Genomic DNA, 25,752 nt, shown 5'->3' with positions numbered 1-25,752 from the left:
CCAATCCTATTCAACTTATTCATAAATGATCTGGAAAAAGGGGTAAACAGTGAGGTGGCAAAGTTTGCAGACGATACTAAATTGCTCAAGATAGTTAAGACCAAAGCAGACTGTGAAGAACTTCAAAAAGATCTCACAAAACTAAGTGATTGGGCAACAAAATGGCAAATGAAATTTAATGTGGATAAATGTAAAGTAATGCACATTTGAAAAAAATAACCCCAATTATACATACAATACGATGGGGGCTAATTTAGCTACAGCTAATCAGGAGAAAGATCTTGGAGTCATCCTGGATAGTTCTCTGAAGACGTCTGTGCAATGTGCAGTGGCAGTCAAAAAAGCAAACGGGATATTAGGAATCATTAAAAAAGGGATAGAGAATAAGATGGAGAATATCTTATTGCCCTTATATAAATCCATTGTACACCCACATCTTGAATACTGCGTACAGATGTGGTCCCCTCATCTCAAAAAAGATGAACTGGCATTAGAAAAGGTTCAGAAAAGGGTAACTAAAATGATTAGGGGTTTGGAACGGGTCCCATATGAGGAGAGATGAAAGAGGCTAGGACTTTTCAGCTTGGAAAAAAGGAGACGGAGGAGGGGGGGATATGATAGAGGTATATAAAATCATGAGTGGTATGGAGAAAGTGAATAAGGAAAAGCTGTTTACTTGTTCCCATAATATAAGAACTAGGGGCCACCAAATGAAATTAATGGGCAGCAGGTTTAAAACAAAGAAAAGGAAGTTCTTCTTCACACAGCGCACAGTCAACCTGTGGAACTGCTTGCCTGAGGAGGTTGTGAAGGCTAGGACTATAATAGGGTTTAAAAGAGAACTTGATAAATTCATGGAGGTTAAGTCCATTAATGGCTGTTAGCCAGGATGGGTAAGGAATGGTGTCCCTAGCCTCTGGTTGTCAGAGGGTGGAGATGGATGGCAGGAGAGAGATCACTTATGTTCTTATATTATTTACTGGAACGCTCAGTGTGAGGCTTAACTGGGTAGAGGATAGAACCATGCTGAATGGTCTTTGAACCAGAAGCAATAGGTGATTCCTAACTTTTGTGTCTGGATTTAAATCTGGAAAGCAGAGCTTTTAAAGATTTTTTCTTCTTTTCTTGCTGCTAGTAATATTGGTTCCTTCTCCCTGAGGTCAGTAATCATGAAACAATGCTGCTTGGTCTCACTCTGGTTCCCATTGGTAAAGAGCCCATTATATCACAAAACATCAACACCACAATTGTCATTTAATTTAGTTTGACAGACAACCTTGTTGGCAGTCTCAGTGGACAGGTCAAGGACTGAATGGGCCATGGAGACTGACCAACCCTCTCAACCTCAGAGATGCTCCATCCAGGCCAGGGATAGGGACCAATGCTGGTGTAGTGTAGGGAAGCTTGAGTGTGCTGTACGTGTTCTGGGGATAAATAGAGGACATTAGCTTGCAGGGCTGTCAGTCTGTCATCTTTCATCAGCATTATATTTGCAAAGTTTCAGATAACAAGAAGAAGGATGTGCAGTGATGTTAGTGGGGGATGATGTATTAAAGGCCATTCTCACTGTTGCTGAAGGTACTGATATTCCATTCTCTTTTCCCTTCCCTCATGTTTCTTTCCCTCCCAGTCTGTGGTAAACGTTATAAGAACAGACCTGGACTGAGCTACCATTATGCTCACACTCACCTAGCCAGCGAAGAAGGGGATGAAGCCCAAGAGCAGGAGACATGCTCCCCACCCGTCCACAGAAACGAGAACCACAAACGTGAGTAGTGTTTGCTTTTGTCATCCCTTCAATCTTTTTTCAGGGATGTTACCTCCCCCTTCGTCTGTGCATTTCAGCAGTTTCTAAGATTGTTCTGCTTCTTTGTGAATGAGTGGAACCTGGATGTTTAGTGGAGCTAATCAACTTCAGCCTGCCCTGGTGCTGCACTCAGCTAGTCAAGAATTCAGTTCAAACTCAGCATTAACTCTGCCGCAAATCACTCTTCCATCACTGCTCCTGTGGGGAGAAGATGACAAGGGGAGAGGGAAGGGAGCCACACCTGCCCGTCATCAAACAGCCTCTTAGTGCTTAGTGTGGAGATCAAGAAAATGCACAATTCATGTCAGTGCATCCTCTTTGCTATGTTCTTTGAGAAAAGATCTTTATTCCCTTCTCAGTTTTATGGTATAAAATTCTCAACAAATGCCCCATGATCCCACATCCCCAAATACCGCTTTCTAAATATTAATCTGGAAAAATCAAAGGACTAGAAAATTAACTTCACAGATCTGATGGCACAAGAAAGGACAGAAGGGCTGTGCTCTGGTAATCCTAGCACCAAAGTAGGGGGAAGATAGTGTGTTTGCTGGCACAGGAAAGCCCATTTTAACCTTTTTAAGACACAGGACTGAGAGTCAGGAGATTCATATTTTATTAGTGAATTGTATCACTTAGCCCTCCTCCACCTCAGTTTCCCTGTGTGCAAAGTAATAATTGCCTCCCACTCAGAGAGATCATGTGGTTAAATTCATTGATATTTGTAAAATACTTTCAGGTCCTTAGATGGAAAATGCCATTTTAGTTCAAAGAAATTATTGTTGTTGTTTATTATTTATTGACAACAGAATGAAATGCTTATAAGAATAAAATACAGGGCAAATCCGTTTCTTCCTGACATAAGTATAAAGTAAGAAACTTGGATCTAGGAAGCCATTTCCCCCTTAAGCAGGATAATCCATAATTGTCTCATGTGGTTGTGGGGAGGGGTTCCCCTTTCTCCAAAGCATCTACTACTGACCATTGTTGGGTTGGTCTGATCCCGCTGTGCAATCCTAAGGTTTCTATCACCTTTCTGCTCCACCTTTTCATTTTTAACATGTTTAGTAAGATGTTTTGACTTGTCCAGAAGCAGTTTTGACTTGCTGAGTTGTGGATAAACTTGAATTGACCATTACTCTTTGGAGTTACTGTTCTGGCAGGCTTTAGAATATCACTATCGGGCCATTATCCCACAGGGAGCTGTAAGAGAGGGGATTTTGTTTCTTTATTTTGTATGCTGTCTCTAGATTAGTTTTCTGTGTCTGAAATAGGGTCTACAATACTTATCTACCTGATGAGGCTTTTGAGGCTTAATTAATTAGTGTTGATCTTAGCCCTGCACAGATAAGCAAACAGGGAAGGGCACTGTCCCCCACCATTCAGCCTGGCACAGGGGCCAGAGGCAGGCCCAGTTCTTGCGGTTCTGAGGTTCAGGGAGATGTTAGCACTATGAGTGATACCAAACTCCACAAAAGGAGCTGGGAAGGATGGAATGATATACCTCCTTCATTCCTCACCAGCCAGCAAACCTGGGCCATTGTGGAGGACAGTGCACTCTGCTCTCTGAAAAAGAGTGCAGCAGGGGCTGCTCAGACTTGTGTGTCTCCTGGGCTCCTGCAGGCATTTTGCATGAGGCAGGTGCAATGCCTCCGGGAGAGGCAGCTGGTGTGCAGCTCCCAACACAGAGTGTAGCTTAATGCCACAGGCATCCCCTTTGCATTTGTAAATCACTCTGAGATCCAGATCCTTGAGTGGAATGTTCTCTCTGCTCAAGAATCAGTGGCCACTGAGGGTGGGGACAGAAACCATGTAAAAGTGCCAGGAGATTTCTGCTGGGGGGAGTCACAGTACGCTGGGAGGCAACTCTCTGGACTGGCTGTTTATTCCCTTTTTCTGTTTGTTGGTTTACAGCCTGGAGATCAGCTCTTGCATATTCCCTCTTTCATTTGGCAGTATTTAATTTATGCTGCCATCCATCTTCCATGTGAATGCTAATTGTCCATGTTGCTAATATACAGTCATTAAATGGCCCCTTTGTACATGGGGAAGGTGGGGAGCCAGAGCATCAGATCCTTCCTTTCCCCTAAGTACTGCTGGGCATGTGTTATGAATTAGATTTGACAGGTCTGCTGTGTCACAGGGTCTGGGCTTCAAATATCCTTTCCGTGTGGGCTTGTGGGGGGAGGAGGGGATGTTAATCCAAACAGCTAATCTGCAATCTATGGAAGAGAAGGGCCAGAAATACAGTAAACAGCAGGCACTGATTATTTCCTTAGCAGTGTGGCAGAGAAATACATGCAGCCTAATTTAGAAAAGGCAAAGCAAATCCAAAGCAGCCATTTGGAATTTGCAGTGCTGTGGGCAGTGGGGTCTGTGGCAGCGAGGTTCTGGCAGACTGCTCCAGTATGAACTTCTTGCCATTTTATTCTCTCTACCACTCCCATGTCTCCTGTGCAGTCACTGCTTGCAGCAGTACCTGCAGTAACAACTGCCCTGCTGACACAGAAGGAACCTCTCTGGAGCAGAGCCTCTGCCAGAGTCAGTTATTGATCCTCTGACTGGTGCCAGCTCAACAGTTGATGGTGTCTCATCTCTCTCGCAACGCTTCTCTGTCCCCACACCCTCAATTACCCGCAGGCCATCTTGGATGGCTACATATATACTCCAGGGACTGAAAAAAAGATTAATATAGGAACAGCCTAATTTAAACTGACTGGCTTCTGATGGATCTGTATCACAGAACAACCACCAACCCAGGTGGGATGTTCCGTTTCCTCTGAACCTCTCACTCTCCTTATCACTGTTGCGTGGGTTTTGTTGTCTGCCTCACTGACATATAGTTCAGCCTTTCCCAGATCACCTTCTCTGACCTCCTATTTTCCCCTAAAACAAGGCAGCCTATGCTTTTTAATACAGGCTGTGACCATGCGGCGTTAGGTGATTTACTTGTATATCTCAGCTCACTCTCTTGATATAGGGGGATGTCCCTCCTTCAAGACCCAAACTTGCCTTAGTCCCATACAGACTTGTTATCTAATGTTGCAAATACTTGTCAGCTGCGTTTGAAATCATGAAAAAGAAGTTATAGAAAACTGTTTAAAAACCAGGCAAACCTGAACCCTGACAATAGAACAAAATAGTTCCACATCATGTCAAACCTGCTCTTCTGCTGTCTTCATCCTTCAATATTCGGCACTGGCGGCATGTGAGCTTTGAGCCCAGGGTGAGTCCATGAATCTGCCACTGAACACATGTTGCAATATATGTACATCTCATCCTAATGTTATAGGATGAACTGGGGTAGCTGCCGCCTGCAGATTCTGAAAGGTTTCTAAAGTGGGATTTTTATTAACTTGATATCTGTCTATTTAAATATATATGTCAATGAATGTGGTATTATAAAACTAATTTCATTGCTAAAGGAACAGGAAGGTGTGTGCCTGTCTGTAAGGAGCACACCTTCTCCTTTTAAATGGGAGTGAATCATCTGAGTGGCACTTTGCTTTTTAAAACTTAAACGTTAGGATAACTTGTAGTGTTCCAAAAAATTAGGGTCTCATAGCAGTGTCTAAAGTCAGTCATAGTGTGAACAGATGCTGTTCAGACTTCAGGCACCTGGACACCTCTTCCAATACCAGTCTGGACTTGCCATACACTCTGCTAATGCTGCTGCAGTCCAGAGCACTCACACAGCTCTGCTAATATGCAGATTTGACTTGTCAGACCAACTGCTGTACCAGTTCAGGGCATCTTCCAATTTTGCCCATTTCTTTGGCAGATCTTGTGATGTGGACAAATCTCTAGTTGAGAGATCAGTCAACGGCATTTGTATATTCTAAGCATAATTAGATACCTAGGCTTCAAAGATAAAAAATGAATGCACTAACCTCACTGTGCTTCCAAGCTGTCCTCCAGCTCCCCCACACAGCCTTCTTTGAAACATTTTTATTTCCATCCAGGCAGGGGGCTGGAGATGAATAAATGACAAGAGCCAGCCCCTCAGTTGGAGATGAACTGTTTGTTCCTCTCCACAAGCAGCATCAATCTGAAAAGCTACATCAGGCCTCCCTTTCTCTGCCTTAGCGCTGTTTCTCACTGGGGAGGTGATAGGAGCTACATTTGAATGCAGGAATGCTCCAACACCCACCTTCCTACAGGAAATCCTACAGCAGGTGCCTTTTCAGTGAAGAGCTGCATATGCCCTGATTAGATATCTCATTAGTTTATTCCATTTTTCTTTCTTTTCCTTTGTTGGTTTTTATAAAGGAATGAATGTAAATGTCATTTTAAAATGAAATTTGAGGGTGCCATCAGAATTATAGCAGAAGTGGCTGCTATAACAGCCTGTCATTAAGGGTGCATAACAGGTTCCATTTGTACCCTCTGTTTTTAGTTAATCATAATTTTCCCTAACATTTACCTTTTGGGCTGACATTTTCTATGCCTGAATGTTGTGGGGAAGTTTGAGGAAACCCTGTTCACTCATTATGAATGTGGGGAGGGTGAAAACATACATTTCCCCATCATACAAAATCTTCTTGAGACCTTAAATAGCTGGGTGCAGAAATTTTGGCAGGAAAGTAGCTTTCAATGAGGAGAAGTTTCAGAGTAACAGCCGTGTTAGTCTGTATTCGCAAAAAGAAAAGGAGTACGTGTGGCACCTTAGAGACTAACCAATTTATTTGAGCATAAGCTTTCGTGAGCTACAGCTCACTTCATCGGATGCATACTGTGGAAAATACAGAAGATGTTTTTATACACACAGACCATGAAAAAATGGGTGTTTATCACTACAAAAGGTTTTCTCTCCCCCCACCCCACTCTCCTGCTGGTAATAGCTTATCTAAAGTGATCACTCTCCTTATAATGTGTATGATAATCAAGGTGGGCCATTTCTAGCACAAATCCAGGTTTTCTTTCTCCCCCCCCCTCTCCTGTTGGTAATAGCTTATCTAAAGTGATCACTCTCCTTACAATGTGTATGATAATCAAGGTGGGTCATTTCCAGCACAAATCCAGGGTTTAACAAGAACATCTGAGGAACAGTGGGGGGTGGGGAGAAGGAATAAACAAGGGGAAATAGGTTACTTTTTATAATGAATCAACCATTCCAAGCTCTATTCAAGCCTAAGTTAATTGTATCCAATTTGCAAATTAATTCCAATTCAGCAGTCTCTCATTGGAGTCTGTTTTCGAAGTTTTTTTGTTGAAGGATAGTCACTTTGAGATCCGAAATCGAGTGACCAGAGAGATTGAAGTGTTCTCCGACTGATTTATGAATGTTATAATTCTTGACATCTGATTTGTGTCCATTTATTCTTTTACGTAGAGATTGTCCAGTTTGCCCAATGTACATGGCAGAGGGGCATTGCTGGCACATGATGGCATATATCACATTGGTAGATGTGCAGGTGAACAAGCCTCTGATAGTGTGGCTGATGTAGTGATAAACACCCATTTTTTCATGGTCTGTGTGTATAAAAACATCTTCTGTATTTTCCACAGTATGCATCTGATGAAGTGAGCTGTAGCTCACGAAAGCTTATGCTCAAATAAATTGGTTAGTCTCTAAGGTGCCACAAGTACTCCTCTTCTTTTTAATGAGGAGAAGCACTCTGAAGTGTTTTGGAGGAAATTGATTCTGATTTGACTGAGTAATTGGCCTTTGAAAATCATATGCTGCACCACGACCACTTCCTCTCTCAAAAAAAAACCAAGGCTGGCTCAGGTTTGGGCACTCTGTATTGTTTAATTCACATATTTATATTTTTTTATTATAATTTTTCTCTCTCACCTCTTGACTCCTTTCTCCAAAGCAGAATACAAACCCAAGAAAGCCCCCAGTGTTTGACTGGGCTTGAAATTAGTTAACATGAGTTCACACATGCCTCGTGGGTGCAATTTACATCCTCAAAGTGCTCTACATATTGGAGGGACCAATGTGTGCCCATAATGTACTGGCCCATTTTGGATGAGTGCAGAGCTGCACTGACCTAGTGTGAACTCCAGGATGGATTGTGCCTCAGGTAATGCAATCCCTCCCTAAGTTTCCGGTTAGGATGGGAGTGCTGTATTGCCAACCCCAAAAGTTCAAAACTCATACATCAGATCCCTCCCAATCCTGAGATTGGCCCAGAAACCAGAAGAGTTTAATATAATGGGTTTTTGGTCTGTCTTCTCATTTTTAAACTCCCCCTGGTCATCTCCAGTGTGTGCTGGACAATTACCATGTTGCCAGCTCTTACAGATTTACAGTGAATCACACGATTTTGGTCCCCTGCTGCAGGAGCTCTTACTAGAAGATTCAGCTGAGATCAAATTGCTCAAATTTGTATAAAGTGCTGCCTGACATCTCAGAGAGCTAACACTTTCTCCCCAAACCCAAAAAATCCAATTAATTAATGTGTCCTCCCAGCCTCTCACCTGCCCACCCACAGCCCATCAATTAATTATGGTCCGCAGCCCCATAGCCGTTCCTGTGAAAATGGCATCAGCTGCTCCCTGTCCTACCCAAAAACTCCTCTTGGCTCATAAGGGGAGGATGGGAGAACCCTACTGGCCTCCTGCAGAAGCTCTGATTTGCCTGCTTTTCCCACCTCTTGGGAAAGATCAGCCAATCACAGCTATAGAGCGGTGCTAGAAATCATATGAAGGCCAGAGCTTCTTGCGTCATCACGAGACTGATTCCAGCAGGGGCCAAAATGCTGTTATGGGAGGTGCCAGTTCTGGATGTGTGCAGACTGTAACATCTCTTTGGATGGTGCAGCCTGCTTCTCAGGCTTGCATGGCAAAGAATCTGGCCATTTCCTCTCATTTAGTTTGACTTGCATTTTTCCTCCCATGAATTTTAATGAAAAAGTTGTAAGAATAGTTTATAGGAGAGAGCAATACATAAGTGAGTGTGTGTGTGTGTGTGAGAGAGAGAGAGACACGGAAGGTGGGTGAAGTGAACTAAACTTATTTGAGCTCTACTTGGCCTGTCCTTCACTACACCCACAGATTATGCCATCTACCTTGTGTTATTCTAATCCAGAGCTCTGCCCTACACTAAAAAATTGGCACGTCTGTGCAATGAGCCATTCATTCCCTTTGCAACCCACCCCCATGAATTTCTCCATTTCTCATTAAAAACTGGGAATAAGCCAGGTGGAAGTGGGTGCATCTCCAGCTGGGAATCCATCTCTTGCTCTGTTAGAGGGTGGCTTTTCCTGAGGTGTATCTTCTAGCAGCTGCTCCCCCAAACTCCCATTGATGTATTTTTTTATTTTAATTTCTTGTTTCTTGAGTCCATCTATTCTCTGTAGATGCATTTTGAGCAGCAAAATAAGGGGACATGCTACAATTCCTTACACTTGAGAGATGAAGTAATAACAGGTGGCAAGACCAGAGGCAACCGGAGCTAGGATTCTGGTTGCTATGGAAACATGTCAGCCCTCCAGAGGGATGAGATCTGTCAGCAGTAGGGGGGCAAAGAGAGCAAGAGAAGCACAGTGGCACTTACCCTATAGGTTCAGATTATATATCATCGAGTTCTCCAAGGGAAAACTTGAAATACACAGGATGGGTTATTGGCTGGCTTTGAACTGAACTGGCAGCCAAATGTTGGATGTAGATGTGAACGGTGGGGAGCAGGTACAGGAGGGGGAATCTGGGCCTAAGTCTGAGACAAAGAAGCTTGTAATATTTTCTAAGAAAAATCCGTTTTTTTTCTTCGTTGCAAAATATGGGCTTTCAGGATATGCTCCCCTAGGTATCCATTATGGAATATTTGGCCTCAAGTGGAAGCAAAGGTCCTGATTCAAAGCCCTTTGAATTCAATAGGAAGAGCTGTAGTGATTTTTGTGAGCTTTGGATCAAGCTGAAAGTAAGTAGGGCAATAGTGGGAACCCCCATGCTGTGAAGATTATTATTACCCTTGTTTATTATGGGAATGCTGGAAGGCCAACTGAGAATGGGCCCCCACTGTGCCAGGCACTGTACAAACACTGAGTGGTAGATGGTCCTTGCCCAGAAGAGCTTACAGTGTAAATAGACAAGACAGACACAGGGTGGGGAAGGGGTAGAACACACAGGCAGAGTGAACTCTGAGATGGCAGCAGATGGCGTGTTAGTTCCATTTACAAGTATTTGTTTATGTGGATGAGCAGCGGGTGAACCCCACTTTGGGGAAGCTAACCTGCTGGCTGCGCCCCTTCCGCCCGAGGGCCTGCCCCCGCACGCCGGAGACCCTACCCCCTGGTGACTGGAGGAGCCCCGTGGCATGCCCACCTCAGCCACGCTGGGCCCACCCCCCTGAGCGCCCGCCCAGTCCCAGCCATGCCGGGCTGAGTTGCCAGCCCCGCCGAGCTGGCCATGCTGGGCCGAGCCAGCCCCTGGACAGGATGGGTCCTGGCCCTGCCAAGCGCCGGGCCGAGCCGTCAGTCCCCCCCCGAGCCGGCCACCCCGGGTCGAGCCACCCCTTACCCTCACACCGAGCTGGCCATGTTGGGCCAAGCCATCCACTGGACTGGACAGGCCGTAGCCCCACCAAGCACCAGGCCAAGCCACTGGCCTCTCCAGAGCTGCCGGCCCCAGCCACACTGGGCCGGGCCAAACTGCTGGTCTCCCCACACCCAGCCAGCCCCAGTGCACGGCCAAGCGAGCCGCTTCACTCCCCTGCCAGACCCTCTGGCCCACCGCTGGCTCACCGTGTTACCTCCTCACTCCCCTGCACCCCAAGGAGGAGGGACATGGTGAGCAGCGACAGGCAGGCAGCAGCAGACGGTGAGGCCTCGGGACAGGGCCACCGCAGCCCAGGTGGCGGGTCGGCAGCAGCTGTTCCAGGGTAGGCTTAGCCTTACCTTGGCTATTATACCCATTGTCTATGTTTATGTGGGGTGCGTTAACTTAGGAGAGGATAAGATAAATGGAAAGAAAAAGGATAGAAAGGGGGTGGATAGAGCAGGAGTAAAGAGGGTAAAAAAAAAATCCCTTTTTAATGGCATCCATCTAATTGTAAGCAATTTGCTGTATTCATTTAAAGTAGCAAACACCAAAAACCCCAACCTAAAACAAACGCCTCCGTCCTGATTCTCCATTACCTTGCAACTTGTGTGGCCATTGTGCAAAGTGCGTACAAAACGTTACTGAATGAGAATTCTGCACTCATTGCATGGTAGGATTTTACACACAATTTGCATTCAAGTTGCACAGATATAAAGGACTACAAGATGGTGCAAAGCAATGGCGAATTAGGCGTCTTCTTTGCAGTGTTGCCAACCCCACACATTTAAAAATCATGAGTCAGGCCCCAAAAATTGAGATTGGCATAAAATCTGTGAAATTTAAAAAGTAAATATGGAGTTCTTTTTATTTGCTTTCTGGTTCATGAGCCCCTGGGGTTCATGTTTTCAAGTACAGCTGAAACATTTCTAATTTTGAAATGCATAACAGGGACAAAAATTCTCTGTAACGATGAGGACTAGAAGCTTTTTTTTTTTTTTTAAATAAAAGCTCAGATATTCATATGACTCCAGGAGTCACAGAGTTTAAGTGCAGAAGGGATCTCTAGATCATGTAGTCTGGATCATGTAGTCTGACTTTCTGTATATCACGGGCCTCCAACACCACCCAGCACCCACACACTAAACCCAACAATGGACATGAGACAAAAGTAAATGAAACCCACAGCAGACTAGGCTGTTATGTGCTACAATGAGAGAATAGGCAGGACCGAGGTGCACCAGTGCTAGAGGCCCCCGTAATGACAGGGAAATGATTAAATGAGATATACCCAGATTATCCCAGCAAGTGACCTGCACCCACATGCAGCAGAGAAAGGGGAAACTCTCCAAGGTCACTGACAGTCCGACCTGGGGGAAATTCCCTCCCAATGCCACATATGGCATTCAGTTAGACCCTGAGCATAGAACCAGCCAGCCAAGTACCTGAGAGAGAATACTTAGTGCCATCTCAGACCTCTGGCCCATCCCCTCGGTGGCCCATCTCCAGCCATGGCAATCCATGATGCTTCACAGAAAGGAGATAAAAACACCTCCCAGCATACACTGGGGGTGGGGGGGAATCCCTTCCTGACCTCTGTCAGTGGACAGTTGAAATCCTGAAGCATGAGCTTTAGGAAAATAAGACGTAAACTGGCAGTGAGCCCCCGGCTACTGAGTCCTGCCCCCTACCATCACAAGCAACCCCATAATTCAATTGCACTCATACATTTGTCCAATTCTCTCTTAAAACTAACCAAGTTGATTGCCCCCATGAGCTCAGGCTTTAAGAAAAACACGAACCTGTTTAGCCAAACCCAGCGTTTTAAAAAATGTGTTTTGAACTGGAGCCCTGTGGAATTTGAAGGTTAATTTGCCAGGATTTCTGAGATCCTTTTCTTTTGGTTTTAAACCACATGTGTTCGGTGGAGCCTAGGTCTTTTCCGCACAAAAACTCAGTGGTTTGATGAAAGGTGTTCTTTTAATCTGATTTAGTTAAACTGATGCAAACCCTTATGTGGAAACCCTTAAACCATTTTTAAAATGTCTTGTATTGATTTAGTTAAGTAGGTATAAATCTGTATGTAGACAAAGCCTCTGTTGAAAACACCATCACATTTAATTGAAATGACAAACTGCACCTGATTTAGATACAGACCCGTGAATATGACCTGAACAAACCTGTTCAGTCAACAGTTCATGAAACATTTGGGAATCCTGGTGTGAGTTTGGTGTTTTGTGGATTTACAATTTTTTTCTGTTTTGTTTCTCTTCCCTGGTTGCTGTACAAAAGAAAAATGACAGGGAATACTGGCTAAGGCTCTGATTTTGCCTGTGGGTCCATTAGCAGAGGTACCCCATTTATTTGGGATTCTGTATGGACACAGTGATTGCTAGCAGATTCCAGTGCAGGATCAGGGTCTAACTGATTATATGAGGAAAAGGTGACATTTACTGTATGGAAAGTGCTGCGAAAGGCACAAAGTACACAAGCTAAGGAAAGAGAGAATGCTTTTCCCCCTCTAATTTCTTTCTGTTATAGAAATCCTAAGAGTTATTTATAAAAATCAAATAAGTGTAGGTAAAAAATTTTAGAGTAAAAAATAGAATGTTTAAGCTGACAGTGTTTCTTTAAAAGAAAAAAAAAAGTAAAACACTTTGGATTGCTCAGTATCAACACAACCTCTCCACCTGTTAAGGGAGAGCAGGACATTGCACACCAGCCATGCCCATTTGAACAGGATGTTCAGAAGAGCCTCAGAGCTCTGTGCCTTGGTATGTAATGTACTTAAAATGAAACTGTTTTGTACAATTCGCTTGTCACCCTAACTGAAAATATTTGGGGAAGGCTATTGTCACCAAAGTCATCAAATTAACATGACAGAGAAGAGGAGAAGGGAGAAATGTGTGTGCTCTTTAAGTAAAAATGATTTCTAACCTGCCTGCAGCCCAAAAAGGACCAGACGGGGCTATCATTCCCAACAACTACTGTGACTTCTGCCTTGGAGGCTCCAGTATGAACAAAAAAAGTGGCTGTCCAGAGGAGCTTGTGTCATGCTCAGACTGTGGACGCTCGGGTAGGTGACTCCTCCTTGCAACTTTCTAAGATGAACAATTTAGCGTGATTCCCTTTTTGCTCTTTCTGATGTTTTGGGGTAGTTTGCTTATTGTTTGTGGGGAAGGATGGTTGTCAAAGTTTCTGTTCTGCTAATGGGCTAACAAGACAATTATGATATAATCTATGTATCTATCTATATAATGCTATATTGTATTTATTGGCTGCCATGAACATAAGTACTCATACTTGTTCTTATTTAAATGGAGAGAGAAAATCCTATGACAATGTTAAAGGATGGGCTCTGTCTTCAAATCCCATAATTACAAATGTAAATTACTTTCAAGATTTATGAAAGTTGCATGATGAGCATTTCCATTGATTACACATTTCATGCATTTCTTCATCCAAAAAAGAAAGAGGGGGGAAATTACAGGGTAGGAATGGCAGTAGCTGTCAAGAATTATTCTCTTACAAGATGACTATCATTAATTCTGTTTAAAGAGTTTTTATTTATCTGTTTTCTTCCTGTGTCTCTTTTTAAATTTAGGAAGTTGCATCTTTCCCCATCCTGAGCTGTCTTTATTTCTGGGTTGTTGGTTGTTTTTTCTTTTTTGTTTTTGTCCCAGCTGAGCTGTTATTTTTGGCTATGGAAGGGAATGGGGTCTCTAACAACAGCATATTCCATCTCCAATTCAAATTTCCCAATTGTTGTGATTTTTTGGAAAGGGGGGAGAAAGGCCATGGATTATAAATCTGAAAACAAAAAAAAACTTTTAAATTTGAAACCTTTAGAATTGCTGCTACTTCTGCTCTTTATTCACTGGAAAGTGTGTGTTGTATAATTGCTGATATATAATGCAGAGTGTTCTGGGACTGAAATAACAGTCTGCTCATGCTCCCATTGAAATTAATATCAAAATTCCTATCAAATTCAAAGGGAGCAGGACTGGGCCCTAGATGGCAAATGTCCTCTACAGTTGTTCTGACCTTTGAAGATATCCTGAGTTGAAAACAATTACTTATCGCTGGACCAGTGGCAACCCTTGGTCTTCTAAGGGGCTTTGCTACAAGTGCTCTGCAGACACTAACATAAGTCTTTTTGTGTTTGCTTCATAATAAAGGAGAAGAAGCTTACACTGTCTACACTGCCATACTCCCGTTTTCCCCCTTTACCTTGGGTGTTATTTCCTAGCCTCACTCATTTCAGTGTTACCCCAATCTTGCACAATGACAGGGATCCAAATGTTCTGTCACATAGCTATTTGTTACTGTAATTTCATATTTAACTTCAGAACATGACTGAGATACACTAGTTTGTTGGTGTCCTTGTTGTATTGCAAAGTAGATTATCAGGCCCCATGTAGCTGTTGTATCCTATCTGTGGACAAGCCCCCCAGAACAATTCCATTAAGCACTTTTAACAAATTCTCATCCACCTGAGTCATTTACAAGGGTTCTCCATCTGTGTGATAGATGTATGATGAGAATGCCTAAAGTGCAACTATACATAGATTTTTTTAAGCTATAATATTAATGACTGGTGGCTGCCGTCTTTACTTTTCTTGGTGATGAAAGACAAACGGAGGAGAGGCCATGTGCATTCTTTTGTTTCCTCCCAGTATTCAGTCAGTCAAATCACATCCCTATGAAGTGATTATTTTACTTACCGATTCTTTTATTATATTCATTTCCTTTTGGGGTACAGGATTTGATTCTAAATCTGTTTCTTAGGAAATACAGTATAATTGCAACAGAGCTGCTTCCTTCAGCTTAAGGGACCAAGCAATTGGTGTATCATCATGTTAGTTAGTGCTTCTGAATAGCACCACAAACCTCCCGGCCCTACCAAACATGAGGCTTTCATTTTCCTAGGGCTCAAGGGCCATATTTTCTCCTGCATTTCTTGAAGTGGGATTCTGACATCTGTACTGCAAATTACATATCACATTTGATTCAGAAAAAAGTTCAGTTTTACAGATTTCAGTATTTAACTTCTCTTTTTAAAGCTTTCTTGTTGTTGTTTGTTGCTCCTGATGTCTATGCTGAGGATTTCTTACCCTATATGGAAAAAATGGACTGAAAGACTTCCTAAACTTTCAAGTGTCCCCCAAAGCAGATCATTCTTTATTCTGGCATTTTTAGTGGCTAGATGGTGTAGATTCATTTTTGTTTTTCACAAGAGACTCCACAGAATTTCTAACATGGAATATATTAATTTAATGAATATTTAGTCTTTAAAATGTTTTTCACTTTGTCTTCAAAGGAGCTACTTTAGGGCAGGGACAGGAAGAGATAGGGATGAGAATTTTTTAAAAACCTATCCCATTGCAATACTGATGAAATACCTAGTAAGTTGTTATTCTACAGCAGTAAATTCATGACAGTTGATGCCAATCTGAAGGACAATCATTGTGCTTAAATCTAACAGCTTCTAATTATTTATGTGGTCTAAAAATCTTTTAAAACTGATCAAAGTAATCAAGAGAGAATAGTTTTAATGTCTCTTGAAGAGAGGAAAACAACATTAACCCTTTCGCTGCCATACCTACAGGCATCTGTGTTATTGTAGGTTTTTAGAAAAAACAACCCCTTTTTACCTTTTCTTACTGCTATTCTACTGTCCTATGTTGTTGTTGATTTGTGGACACACACACCTACCAGGTTGATAGTCTGCATTGTTTGATAATTATGATGATTTAAAAAATAATGATGATGCCTGTTGCTTAACCCATGTGCTGATATATTCATCATACATGTCAGCTCATTTGGGAAGAGAAGGCAGGAAGGAGGAAGCAGCGCCAGCACGCACTACGGAGGACTTGTTCGGTTCCACATCGGAAAGCGACACCTCGACCTTTCACGGCTTTGATGAGGATGATGCGGAAGAGCCTCTCTTGAGCCGAGGAGGCGGCCATGGTAGCAGCTCTCCCTCCACAAATAAAAAGGGTGGCTGCTAAAATAACTAAACAGACACAGAAACTCTTTGAGCGATTTTCTATCCTTTTTACTACTATGATTATTATTACTACTTTTTTTTTTCAATTTTAGATTCCTTTTTTCCCCTTTGGGTGTGTACACTGAAAGCACAAACTTATAAAACCTAGACAACTACTTCAAAGAGACAGAAAGTTTTGATTCACTTTTTATTTTTCATTTTAATTTGTTTCCTTTCTCCTCCCCCCTCTTTCTCTCTGGAAACCTGAAATGTGGATTTAGTATTTTTTTTAATAATGAGCAGAGTTGATTTTCTCATCTTTTAATATATATCAGCAAACCACAAAAATACAAATGGGTTGGAGAGCAGAAACCCAACCCAAATAATTTTTTTTAATTATTATTATTATTATTATTTATATATTCTATATATTATTAGAAAAAAGACTTTTTAAATAAAAAATTACAAAAAACAAAAAAGCAATGGACGTCTACTTGATACTAGAACTGTTTCTAGAAAAACCACTGTGGGGTGGATTGTTTGAGATGACAATGAAGCCCTTGGTTTGATGACTTCTGCAATGTGAGATTTTGCACTTACTGTAGCGCGTGGAATTTGTGACTCCCCCTCGCGTACTCCTGTACCGCTCACCTTTAGCAGCTTGAAAATGCAAGCAGTTCTGAAGACCATGACACTGAGGAACACATTTCCATTATTCCTCTGGACACCTCTGCACTCGTAAGAGATCTCCTCCTCCCCGCCCCCACCTTTTCATCTCCTCCTCACTCCGTGCGGCTTTTTTTCTTTTCTTTTTTTTTCTCTTCTTCACCTTTCACCTCATGGAGAGCAATTTCCAAGCACAGGGATGGAATATAAATGGCAAGTCACAGGCTCTGCAAAGACAAAACAGCTGGAGGAATGAATCATGGAAGAAATTAAAAGGAAAAATACCTCACCTAAATTTTTCTTTCTTTTTTTTTTAAAAAATTCACACACACATTTTGTTGCCCAGATTTTTCTCTGTCTGTAGTGTCTTGTGAGGCACTTTGTGTTGTTTTTCAATAGCTTCTCTTGAAATAAACCAAAGCAATACTCACTAAAGTCCTGAGGGCAATGGAGAAGAGAGTGATTCCCTCCCAACGGCTGTCCCAGGACCGAGGAGCCATTTGGCAGATTTCAAAGGTATGTCCCAACAGAAATGTTTTTCAGCCACTGTGAACCCTCTGTGCTATGGATTTTCAACAAACTATTTACTGTTTTATTATAGCAGTAAGTCCTTTAAAGTAAACTGTGTGATTGTGTTATGTACAGCAGGCCAGGCCCTGTTCCCTATTAATTCAATGGGAGTTTTGTCCGAGCAAGCTTTGGCTCAATACGTATAACCAGGAATAAAGCATACCCAGACATTAAGTGTGTAGGTTCCACCCTGCAGTCCTAATGCAAGCAATGCTCTTATTGTAAGGACTGCAGGATTAGGGGTAAGGATATATTTTTGGCATTTTATAGTGCCAACATAAACCATAAAGGTGAGATCCTGACCCCACTGAAGTCAATGACAGCATTTCCATTGTCTTCAGTGGAGCCAGAGTTTCACCCCAAGAAGGAAGCTTGAGTGGTGTATTCATGTTACCAGAACTCATGATAGAAACACATCCATGCACTGTAGACTTTGGGTGTACATTCTTCTAGTTCTTGAGTAAATCATGTCCAAAAAGGGCTGGTTATTTCCATTACTCTCTTTCTTTTGCTGGGGCAGCATAGCACAGTTTGTAACAGGTATTTCATGGCTCCTTCAGTCTTTTTGCCACAATCTAGTGTTAAAATAAACTCTAATCCTTATTTTATTATTAGACATCTGGGTGTGATGCTTCTGTGCATCTTTATAGTTGACATCAGAAATGAAATAACTAATGGCCAGAATCTGCCATCAGATATGCAGATGTAAATCCGGAGTGATGCCATTGACTTCTGGATTCCATTAAGAATCTGCCCTTTTTGTAGAAAATAATGCTGCATAAAATTCCAAAATAAATCTGTATTTTTATATATAGTATATATTAATGCATGTGTGACCCAAAGAAAGTCTCCTTTAAGGCATCCCCATGTTAGTAATCTTTTCCTATTGTTATTCTACTGGGCTATGTTCCCACTGCTGTGTCAAGTCATATTATAATCGATCAAATGTCAGATCAATGGTATTTTGACTTAACCATGTCAATGAAACATGAACTTTAACATTCACTCTTTCCACAATCATTATTTTGTTTGAACAAATACATGGAATAGATTTCTAATATTTTGTTTCTACAGTCTGCAGTTTGTGAAGCTCTTCTGTGTTTATTAAAAGCTTAAATTCTATCTTGCTTCTGATGGCGAGCCGCAAGAACAGAGCTGTCTGATTATCTCAAATCCCTGAAAGAATAATAGCCTTGTAGTCATTGTTTTGCTTATCTATCTGTTATTTTATTCATATATATATATAAGAATCAGACATTATAATGTGAAGACTGAAGGAATGGAAGTCAGGGTGGAGGATAGCATGGAATGGAGTCCACAGTTGAATAGACACATAGGCCACATTATTTTCTTACTGACCCTAATGTGAATCCAGAGTAATACCAATAAAGTCAGTGGAGTTCCTTTGGATTTGTGTCAATGTAGCTGAGAGCAGAATCTGGTCCAGTAGTTCTGAAGACTTAAAAGGATGCTATGAACTTGAAATCTAATATATTTCAAAAAATGGGTTTAAAGTACTTTTTCGCACTACACTTGCCCTTCTCCCTGTCCACTCCAGCTAATGGTTATGGATTTTCAGTCACATTTGTAACTTTGTATTTAAAACATGTTTTTCTCTCTCCTGTTGCGGTGTTAAAGGCCACACAAGCAACAGAGGACACTGCCTATACAAAGGAAGCAGTAGGACTGATTATTCACAAAGTGCTGTCAAATGCACAAAGTAAACAAACTAAAAAAAAAATAGAGAAGAAAATGTTATTTCTTATCTCCTTCTGTTACAGTTATCATACTATAGGGCAATGGTGCCAAACTTTTCTTGTTGCACCCCCCCCTCCCCCCATTACTGCACAGCCAAGGCTTCCTCAGTAGAGGAACCTAGGTTGAACGTGGAGCAGGGGCAGAGCTGGGAATGGCAGAGGAGCTGGGGCTAGAGGCTGAGCTGGCCTGGGGGCGGAGCAGGGGGGAGGAGCAGCTGGGGCTGGATCTGGGCTGGGGGTGGAGCAGGGGGCAGAGTGGAGTTACGGCTGAGGTCAGAGCTAGTTGTGTGGCTGGATGGCACCCCCTCCCCATCCTACTGTGAGAGCTGAGCCTGGCCCTGCCACGTGCCCCCCTGAACATTCCTCTGTGCCCCCTGAGGCAGTTTGGGGACCACTGCCATAGTGGCTATTTTGAATTATACTAGCCTCAAAAAAATTTCAGACAGAATTGTAATTTTTTTTAAAATTTGACTGTGTTCCTTTAAATAAATAGAGATCCCCAAAAAGGGTAGAGTATATTTTGAAGGAGAAAAGATTCATGGGAGTCATGTGGAAGATGGGTTAACAAGGGAAAAGGAAATGCTGGAACTTTGTCCTTTTTCGTTCGTTTGTCTGGGTTTTAGTGTCTAAGTGTAAATTGTTCAGGGTAGAGATTTTGTCTTTGTCTGTGTGAGCAGGGCCTAGCACATTACAGGCCCTTCTGGAATACAAATGATAATCAAATATTAATAATGCATTAAATAATGGCTTACTTTCATGAATAAAGTTCTGATGACCATATATGTCAATTTGTGCCCATAGCCACTAGGTGCCAACCTTAATGGCAACGGAGCAGGGGCAAGGCTCTCAGTAAGAGTGCACTTGCATAAAAATATGCCAGCTAACATTTATTTTCAGTAGTGTACAAAATCCCCATTAGCTACATTTTGTGTGTGTGTGTGTTTACACCCACTCCTTGGGTTGATCTGGCCCTGACAGACGAAGGAAGAAAGGATAAATGTATTGTGGAGGAGAGCACTGTAGTCCATGGGACTTCTTCAGATGTGCTCACTATGGTAAGATAACAAAGGCGAGGAGAGAGCTGCAGCTCAGGGTTTAATAGGACAGGCTGAGCAGTGTGGGAGTGTAGTGTAGGAGTGGAGCATGAAGGAGAAGCTGGAGTTGAAGGCTGTGGTCATGGAGTCAATATGCAGAGTGCAGGGCAGACAAGGAAGGGAGGAGAGAGTTGAGAGCAGTAGAGGAATCTGAGAGATCGCTGGAGATTGAATGTCACAGACAGTGATGCTGAACAAAAGGTGTGATAACAGACAGGAAACGAAAATGTAGTGGTGGGAGAGGAAACAGTGCCTTGTGAAAACAAGGCTGGGAGAGTGACCATAATTGCGACTATGGAAGTGATCATTGGAATAGAAGTTAAATACACCCAGGAGTGTTGAATGGCATTGAGGCATGGGATTGAGAATAGGGGAAGAGAGTTGGCCATAGAGGTCAGAGATGAAAGCATAAGCAAGTCCACAGGGGTGCTAATTGATACTCTTGTAGGAGTGGGGAGAGGAGAGTCGGATCACATTCAGTTTTGAAGGTAGAGAATATGTGAGAGGAGCTGTGATTAGCTAGAGGAAAAAGGAGGTCCCTGACACCACCAGCACCATGGACTTCTCAGTAGGCGTGGGGGAGTTGCACAGTCCTAGTCATGTATCCCAAGAAAAACAAGCCACTGACCAAGCCAAGAAGGCATAAAGAGAGTTTCTGGACTTGAATTCCAGGTCATAAATTGGGGGTGGGGGAGGAAATAATTTCTTCAGCCCCAAGGGAAATGTTGCACTCTACAACCTCAGGGTATGTCTACACAACATTTTGGAGCGAACTCCCCAGCCTGGGTCAACAGACTTGGGCTAGCAGGGCTCTAAAAGTAGCTGTATAGACCGTGCTTTGAAGTTGCGGCTCAGGCTGGAGCTCAGGCTCCATTGTTTCTCAGGTTTTATGTTCAGGCTTTTGTATGTTCCCTTAATAATGTGGGGCACCTTCCCAAGCACCTCCCAACTCCTGCATACCAAAGGGCCTCAGAACACTTGCAGGAAGAGCCACAGCTTCTTGATCCAACCCCTGCAAGCAGGTGGGGAATTAACATGGGCCTAGCTGATATAATGGCTACGAGATAAATATGTAGCATGAGCTTTATTTGGGCAAGTGGCAAAGAAGGGATGGAAATGAAATTAGCTCATATTTTCCTCCCTCTCCCTTCCTTAATGATTTTATGACTTGTATTTTTATTCTTTGTATATCTAATGCAGTTCAGAATGAAGCAACGAAGGTAGGATTATTTACAACAAACTAAATATAACAAACTAAAAACTAATGAAACAAATGAGCAGCTCACATTAACTAGTGTCTCCTGTGTTCTGCTGCCACAGAAATCAGAGTTTCACCATTAGCTTCAATAGGATCAGCAGTCAGCTTTCTGGGTTAGTTTCTGCTACTGCAGTCAAATCGTACTGTAAATACACTAGTTAATGTGAGATGCTCATTTGTTTCTGGATGCGGTATTTAGTTTGTCGTAAGTAACCCCCTCCATGTAGTTTCGTCTTTAAGCTTTTACATTAGTTTCTCATTTTGAGTTCAAATTTGCCATTTTACAGCTCTCTACTTTGGTTCTTGGTTGGAGACAGAGGCTCAGATTGCTGCCTGCTGATGCGTGGAACACATCAGAGCTGCATCCAGACAGTGGCTGAGCCCTGCCGGTTCTGGGACACCATCTGTTATGAATACATTCTCCCCCTGCTGTTGTCCCATAATTTGTTGAATTGTTTTCATGACCATTAGAGATGGTCTCTAAACACAATCTCTGATCTAAACACCCCAAACTCTGAGTGTTCAAAATGTGGATCCTGATCCAAATTATTTGGCCTAGGCTCATTGCTAATGGCAATCAATTTTGCTTAGCCTACTCCTCAGGCAAATGTCTTATTGACTCAGCCGGGAATTTTGCTTAAATAAGATCTGCCCAGTATGTGTTTTACTGTAACATAAATTGATGCTTTCAATAAGCCCTATTTCTCCTTTTTTTTGTATTTATTTGTAGGCTGTAATTATTCATGTGTGTGTAAAATATATATTTCATAGGGAAAAAACTTTTGAAATGTTTTAGAGTTCAAACAACTGAGTTGGCACTATTATTCATATCCCTCTACCTATCTTTAGTATCATGAAAAAGAAGAGAAATTATAATATAATTTTGAAACTTCAGGTTTCATGATTTTAAGGCCTGATATCTCATAATTTACTGGAACTAGAAATGAGTGGTGTGTCCAGAAGGAAAGGGGAACTCCCCTGTCTCCCAGCATCTCTTTCTGTCACCAATAGTTGCTGCGGTTTTGACTCTTAAGTTCATCACGGCTCCATGACTGAATACTTCCTGTCCTGGAACCTCTGACCATTGCAGTTTTGGGGGTGAGGGGGATGAGTGGATTTCACATTTTGGGGAAAGAAATATTTTAGACTATGTTAGTGGCCATTTGACACTGCTCAGAGGTTTGGAATATAGGAGTTAGTCTCAGGGGAGATGAACTAGTGGGTGAAGTGCAGGTGTGATATTCAGTTTTTCACTTGTTCCAGAATTATCACATGGCTGTCACCACCACATCCGTGTGTGAGTTCTAAAATTTGGTTGGCATCACATAACTCCTCAGGGTAGGGAACATGTGTTCCTGCCTTTCATACACATGTGGCTCTATATAAATGATTACAATAACAATTTAAAACAGCTCAGGATCTCGTAAGCCAAAGGTCATAACCGCTAGTGAAGAAGCAGTTGTAGGAGATGAGTAATGAGGGGAAATGTAACTACATGTTCACAGTGAAAAAGCTCATAATGTTTGGGGATTTTTTGGGTGTAACCCCTTCACGTCCCATTTAACTTCTCTTGGTATTCATTTAGGACACCCACATTCAATAGAAACTGAGTTTTGCCTAAGTATATTTTAAAAGTTTGAAGTGGAGTGGGAGCCAAACTGGAAGATTTTGCTTTTGTTCTTTTTGAAGAATTGCTTTTTTGTATGTTTGGGGTTTTTTAGTTTTATTTTGTATTGCCTTTCCCTCTGCAGTCTGCCCTGCCCTCATGGACTCCAGCATCCTTCAAGCAAGCCATTTCCGAAGAAGGCCAAGAGAAGCCAGAATGCTTTGATATTTCTCCTCTCCTTGCCCAATCCATCCCAGCTGGCACAGGAGCCTGGACTGTGGAAAGCCTGCTGGCACCTGCTCAGAAGTTTTGGAATGCCCTAAGCTTGTGCAATACAAAGAAAACATTTTCTTTGTTAAACGTCTTGATTTCACTGTCCTTTATGCGTGTGTGTAAACCCAGGTCAAACTGGAATTGATCTACAATAGAAATGACTGAAAAACAAACCAACACACTGAAAAAAAGACAACTATTTTATTTATTTCAATATTTAAGAGAGAAAAGAAGTGCTCAAGTTGCACAGTATTTTTGTTTAAAATACAGGTTACTTCAAAATTTAAAAGCAATTTTGTGAAGACGTGAAAATTTAAAAAAGCACTTAATGTAAAATAAAGACTGAATATTTACTTTAAGGAAAACCTTTTTTTAAATTACGAAAATAAAGATCAACTCTGCTCTCTCTTACTTTAAAGAAGCCATTCATACATGTGCTGGGTATTTTTATTTTTTGCAAATTGGATGTGGTAAGTGAAGATTGTTCTGGTTTACTTCCTCCTAAATTCTTGGTACTGTTTCCCTGTTAGATATTTAAAGCTTATTTGCTTTACTGTGGCAGGCACAAATCTGAACAAATATACTGTTGAAAAAGCAAAGAACAGACCCAAAGGCTGAATTCTTGTTCTCGGTTTTTGTGTCCAGGCTGGAAGGAATATTGATGTATCTTTTCTATAGAGTGAAACAAGTTTTGGCTTTACCAGTTCTGGGAAATATTGCTGCTGAAAATAGAGGTAAAAAAAAGGAACAACTCAATTTACAGCAGTGCTACATTTCATTTTAGTAACTCAGCAGCTCATTCTGAGAGCTGCTTGCAATCTAAGGGCCTGCGCGTGCAAGCATTCTGGGTGTGGAATCTCCCACTGGAAGTCCCCTGCACTCCAAGTGCCAGTGCCCTTGCATAATTGAGCCCTAATTTGGGAACTCCTGGACATCCAAAGGCATGCAGAACTTCTTTTAAGCACCTCAGAAATAAGCAGCTGGGGTGACTCAGGAGGAGGCAAGTGTGAGGTGCCATGCGTAGAACCCTAAATTTAGTTTTATGGAGTGTGTGTGGGAAGGAAGGAGTTCATACATTTATTTTAAACTGTTACTCATCTTCTCAGCCTGGTAAGAGGTATTGATTCATAGATGAATTGAAGGGCTTATTTGGTTACCCAGTCCATCTCCAGGGGCCAGTGCAAGATTGTTTCCTACAGTGCTTTGTGCAGTCTCGTTTTGAGTGTCTCAAAGATACAGGACAGCCTAGTCTCCTAAAGAAGGCCTTGGATTTGAACCTGAGGCCTAGTATACACTAGAAAAGGTTTCCCATTATAGCTGCTACTGGTGAAGCTGGTATCAGTTCCCCAAGCAAAATAAGCTATACTGGCAGAAACATCTTTATGCTCATATAACCGGGCTTTTGCCAGTATAGAAATGTTGCAAAACAATCACACTGACATTACTATGCCAGAAAACATTTATAGTGTAGAGCTGGCCTGAGATCCCTTGTCCCGCCTCATCCAGTGAGTCATCTCTGCTTAGTCACTAAATTATTTATTTATCAAAGGCATCTGGGGAGAACCTGTTCTTTTGCCATTGACAAGAAGGTGGTAGAATATGTGATGATAATGAAGGTCCTGACCCTTCATCTTGTTTCTTGCTCACCCAAGACTTCAGTTGACTTCACTGGGAATCTTGGGTATGTTAGGAATGCAGAATCTGGAGGAGTCCCTCCCATTCTTAACACCTAGGACCAAATCTGCAGGTGTAAGCAATGTAACATCACTGGTAGATCCCACTCCAGCTCCCACTGAATTCAATGGCAAAACTTATATTGCCATCAATGGGAGTAGGAGCAGACACTTTGCCAGTTTTTTTGAAATCTGCAGTTGTTAAACTGCCTTTAAAAATAATCAGGTTTTGTTCTTTTAAAATATAACAAGATGCACAACTGTAATGAAACTTCTCAAACTGTAGGGTCTGGATTTAATTTGTGTAATATTCTTGTTAAATAAAAGTCTCCTTCTGATGCCCCCATTGTATATTTCTCTGTAAATATTACTTTATCAACCAATTCCACAAGATCTTTTTAGTGCACACTATCATCTCTTTAAACCCCACTGTCAGATATACTTGCTGTACGTACCCTTTTTTAAGCTCTCCATTGTTTACAATATTCTCTTCAAGGCTTAAAATAAAACTTCCTTCTCTATTGATTTTGTTTTCCTTTTCCATTTGGTAAATGATGACTTTTGTCCTTGGATTT

General features: G+C 42.0%; 1 protein-coding gene across 6 annotated transcripts in view; it reads left to right on the top strand.

The window, feature by feature from the left end:
- The window catches only part of DPF3 (double PHD fingers 3), a 210,887-nt gene that overhangs the window by 150,826 nt on the left and 34,309 nt on the right, over nucleotides 1-25,752 (top strand). For 5 of the 6 annotated variants that reach the window (XM_084629919.1, XM_084629915.1, XM_084629918.1 and 2 more), the window contains 2 exons: nucleotides 1,631-1,768; nucleotides 13,236-13,364. In XM_084629919.1, coding sequence (XP_084486045.1) covers nucleotides 1,631-1,768; nucleotides 13,236-13,364 — 267 coding nt within the window. Of the gene's footprint in view, nucleotides 1-1,630; nucleotides 1,769-13,235; nucleotides 13,365-16,105; nucleotides 16,561-25,752 lie in introns of those variants that run through there. The other variant, XM_084629920.1, reaches the window with a different exon arrangement.

The sequence above is a fragment of the Lepidochelys olivacea genome (genome assembly GCF_965140295.1).
Source record: "Lepidochelys olivacea isolate rLepOli2 genome assembly, chromosome: 6".
Lineage (NCBI taxonomy): Eukaryota > Metazoa > Chordata > Testudines > Cheloniidae > Lepidochelys > Lepidochelys olivacea.
Note: the sequence above shows the minus strand (reverse complement) of the source record. Positions and strands in the feature narration are given on the sequence as shown.